We start from the raw sequence: 4,215 nt of genomic DNA, 5'->3' as shown, positions 1-4,215 counted from the left end.
GGTGGAAGAAAATGAAACTGTGGATGTACTGGCAAAAAGATCGATAAAGCATGAAACAGTTGATATACAAGTACCATTAAGTAGAACAGATATTAAAACCATTATAAAGGGACACATAAAATACGGCAGGAATACCGGGACATATGTATGAGGCAAGGCAGGAAGCCAAAGGAAGAGATGATAATTATGTGTCTTAGAATAGTTCATGCTGGCTTAAATCTAACATTACACAGAATAGGAAAACACCCCACTGGACTCTGCACACACTGCAATACACAAGAGACTGCAAAAGATATCAGGAGTAGAGAACTGAGCTACAGATGTGAATTGGAATGCAAAACATGACACTAAAGAACTTGCTGGGGGGAAAACATCTGGGAAAATGCACTGTCCCCTAATAAACTATCTAAAAAATACTGGGATAAGTGAAAGACTGTAGTAATTTAGTATGAACATCTAGTATTCAGGAACTCAGGACTCAGAACTCAGGTGCAGGTTTCATTCTGACCAAGCAGAAACCACACCCGAGTCTACTGAAAGTCAAGATCGACCGATTAAACAGGTGGAGTCGGGTGTGACTCCTGCTCAGTTTGTGGATTAGATCGGACAAAACCGATTGAGCTTAGGCTAGCAAATCAGTCTTAATGAAGTTTTCATAAGGTTCAAGCCTTAATGACCTACCAGCACAATAGTTAAAATCAGATATTGGGGGAAAATTATTAGTTCTCAAAGCATATAAAAAGAAATAAAAGCAAAGGCTCAAAACTGTTTGTCCAAAAAAAGTTTGTTGCATCACAAATTCAGTAGTTTGGAGAAAATGGGAGAGCTTGTGGCAGATACTGCAAATGTTTGTAGGCTTTAGAAAAAAGCAACATAAGTGCAGGAGTCAAACCCCCATTTCATAAGAACAAGCTAAAATCCCATACATTAATCACATAGACAAAATTTTAGCTTCAGAGTAAAGAGGATAAAGCAGTTTCAAAGGAGAAGTTTACACAACAGTCACATTCATAGAGAAACAAGCAATTCTTCAACAGGAGCAAAGTTTGCATGGTAGCTATCGTTCATTAACACGGCTAGCATGCTAGAAATCACATGTGCTCACTTTCATTCAAACTGAAAGCATATGAATAGATGGTGAAGAGTAAATAAATTTAAAGTCTAGATGAAAAGAACAAATGTTGAATAAAAGTTGACTAGGTGGGTGGGAAACAGTCAGTAGGAAAGTAGGAAGAGCTGAACAGAGCAGCAAAGACAAGAGTAAGACATTGTTAGTTGTAGGGGAGAAAGCATGTCCAACAAGAAAATGTGATTATAGGTGTAGGTCAGAAGACTCCCTCTGTCTTTGCCAGCGTCCGGGCTTCGCCACTCGGACTCGTACGCGGTGCTCCGCTCTTGTAGTCCCGGGCCAAACGGGCACGCCTAGTTAGCACCAGCCAGCCCATCAGGCCTCCTCCTCTTTAGCTCGGTCCGATTCCTCCCTGACCCTAACGAACAGTCACCCTAATGCCCTTTATCCCAGCTCCGCTATTGCCTTGTGTGTGTGTGTGTGTGTTGTATTCCATGCTGCTAGAACATTCTTTTGAATGACTTTGTGCTGCTGGAACACTGTTTTAAATGACTACATGCTACTAAAACAGTATTTAGAATTTTAATGTGCTTCTAGAACCTTCGTTCGAATTTCTACGTGCTACTAGAATACCATTTTCAGTTACTTCCTGTTGCTACAATCTTAATATGAATAACTTTGTGCTACTAAAGTGCCATTTTACATTGCTCAGATTATACAACCCCAAGAAACCGTGCTACAACCCTGTTTAGATTTACTCATCTCTGCATTTAGCAGACTGGTATAATTACCCAAAAGCCTGAACATTCGTGGGAGAGCAGAGCTTCAGAAGTACCCCTCCCCGTCGGTCTCTCTCTCTCTCTCTCTCTCTCTCTCTCTCTCTCTCTCTCACACACACACACACACACACACACACACACAGCGAGAGAGAAAGCGAAAGGGGAGGAGATTGCTCTGTGTATGAAAAGTGGGTGGCTCTTAAAAGAGCCGTTGGGTTGACGAAGACGGGGGTAACGCGCTTTACTTGGAGCTGGTGTACTTGGTGACGGCCTTTGTGCCCTCGGACACGGCGTGCTTGGCCAGCTCGCCGGGAAGCAACAGGCGCACGGCGGTCTGGATCTCCCTGGAGGTGATGGTGGAGCGCTTGTTGTAGTGAGCTAGACGAGAAGACTCACCGGCGATGCGCTCAAAAATATCATTCACGAAGGAGTTCATGATGCCCATGGCCTTGGATGAGATGCCGGTGTCAGGGTGCACCTGCTTCAGGACCTTGTACACGTAGATGGCGTAACTCTCTTTCCGGGACTTTCTGCGCTTCTTGCCTCCTTTACCGGCCGTCTTGGTCACGGCTTTCTTTGATCCCTTCTTGGGCGCGGTCTTGGCTGGATCGGGCATGATGCTGTTTCTCGAGTAAACGAACAGAGTATAACTAACGCCCGCCTCGCGCCCGCTCTATTTACAGACCCACATGCTAATGACGCCCAGACAAGACACCTTTTTTTGATTGGCCAAAATTCGACACCTCCTCCTGCATGGCATCTCCTACTTCTCCTCCCTCCTCCTCCGCTACGCTTTGTTTCCCTTCCCGCCGTAGTACTTTCAGTGCAACGTGCACTATGAAAAAACAATGGGCTTGAAAAAAAAATTAATACACACACACACACACATATATATATATACATATATATAGAGAGAGAAATGTAGAAGTAAGTTTCTACTAAAACCGTCTTGTAACTCATTTTAAACACGTTATAATATTTAATACTGTGCATATAAGATGTATAAAAAAAAACAAACTGTGCAAAAAATAAATAAATAGCCTCTCTTTATGTACACAGATAGAAGTTCTTATCTATCACTTATACTACTTGTGTAGAGCGTTTGATGCCTTATGCTTGACAAAAGAAAAAAAACTTTTGACTTTTCTCTCTCTCTCTCCTCCCTCCCCCACACAGGGAACAGCTCTTTTTCTAGACATGTGGGTGGCTCTTAAAAGAGCCGTTGTGTTTGCGTCGTTCGATGTTAGAACGTTTAACCGCCGAAGCCGTACAGGGTGCGTCCCTGGCGTTTCAGGGCGTACACCACATCCATGGCGGTCACAGTCTTTCTCTTGGCATGCTCGGTGTAGGTGACGGCGTCGCGGATCACGTTCTCCAGGAACACCTTCAGCACACCGCGAGTCTCTTCATAAATCAGACCAGAAATACGCTTTACACCACCACGGCGAGCCAGACGGCGAATAGCCGGCTTGGTGATCCCCTGAATGTTATCGCGAAGCACCTTACGGTGACGCTTAGCGCCTCCTTTGCCGAGTCCTTTACCACCCTTGCCTCTACCAGACATGATACTGCTCTCAAAATCAAGCCGCTCAATAAAAGTTCTCGCGCAGCGCCCACCTATTTATCCACATTCGACAGGACCTAGTTGAGAACAGGCGAGGAGGCGGGCCTAACGCCAACGGTCTCACAGTAGCTCTCTTTCGAAAACAATCACTAGGCACTGCTTTTCACCTGCTAACGTCTTCTTCTTCCCCATTCTCTCTCTCTCTAAATACACACACACACATACAAAACATTATTAGTATTATCAGTACTAATGTTTTGGTTCCATTAGTAGTAGTACAACACAATAGTAAGGAACTTTGGGTAAAACATACGTAGTAAAGCATACAGCCAAAACACTCATCAGCGTAAGGAGGTTAGAAAAAGCCGTCTGTGTTTGTACAACATTGACATTACTGTTTCAAACACAAGACGTTTCTTTTGAGCATGTCCTTGGACTCAAGGCCTGTATATACTACAGTCCTACGTCCACTGCAACTACAGGTCGCACATAGCAGCACAAGCCTTTAATAGTAGGCCCAGCATTCAGCGGATCAGCACCAATGTCTGTGTTCACTTTGAAGCCAGCCCACATTCTACCACACAAGTACTTCAATCACTTACAAGCACCACAGAAAGGAATGCAAACACAACTCTCAGGCCTTGCTTTATCAGCTCTCGCAAATGCACGATATAATGGACTCTCGAAGGTCGAAATTAGCAACATTGTCTCAAACCCTCATCTCATTCTTAAAAAGTGTCATTCACAAGGAAAGCATATGCACTTCGACAGTTGTGCAAGAGAAACTAACATAACACACATCA

At 44.0% G+C, this 4,215-nt stretch overlaps 2 protein-coding genes across 2 annotated transcripts; both read right to left on the bottom strand.

The window, feature by feature from the left end:
* Positions 1-1,996: 1,996 nt before the first annotated feature.
* Positions 1,997-2,475, bottom strand: LOC128615365 (histone H2B-like). Its single transcript, XM_053637377.1, has one exon. The coding sequence runs from the start codon at positions 2,462-2,464 to the stop codon at positions 2,090-2,092; it is 375 nt and encodes a 124-aa protein (XP_053493352.1). The 5' UTR covers positions 2,465-2,475; the 3' UTR covers positions 1,997-2,089.
* Positions 2,476-2,974: 499 nt separating this feature from the next.
* LOC128615366 (histone H4) lies at positions 2,975-3,610 on the bottom strand. Its single transcript, XM_053637378.1, has one exon. The coding sequence runs from the start codon at positions 3,410-3,412 to the stop codon at positions 3,101-3,103; it is 312 nt and encodes a 103-aa protein (XP_053493353.1). The 5' UTR covers positions 3,413-3,610; the 3' UTR covers positions 2,975-3,100.
* Positions 3,611-4,215: the final 605 nt, after the last annotated feature.

Source organism: Ictalurus furcatus, chromosome 12 (genome assembly GCF_023375685.1).
Source record: "Ictalurus furcatus strain D&B chromosome 12, Billie_1.0, whole genome shotgun sequence".
Taxonomy (NCBI): Eukaryota; Metazoa; Chordata; class Actinopteri; order Siluriformes; family Ictaluridae; genus Ictalurus; species Ictalurus furcatus.
Note: the sequence above shows the minus strand (reverse complement) of the source record. Positions and strands in the feature narration are given on the sequence as shown.

Bases quoted from the DNA above. Each gene is read 5' to 3' on its own strand.
- LOC128615365 (XM_053637377.1), bottom strand. From the start codon at position 2,464: ATGCCCGATCCAGCCAAGACCGCGCCCAAGAAGGGATCAAAGAAAGCC.
- LOC128615366 (XM_053637378.1), bottom strand. From the start codon at position 3,412: ATGTCTGGTAGAGGCAAGGGTGGTAAAGGACTCGGCAAAGGAGGCGCT.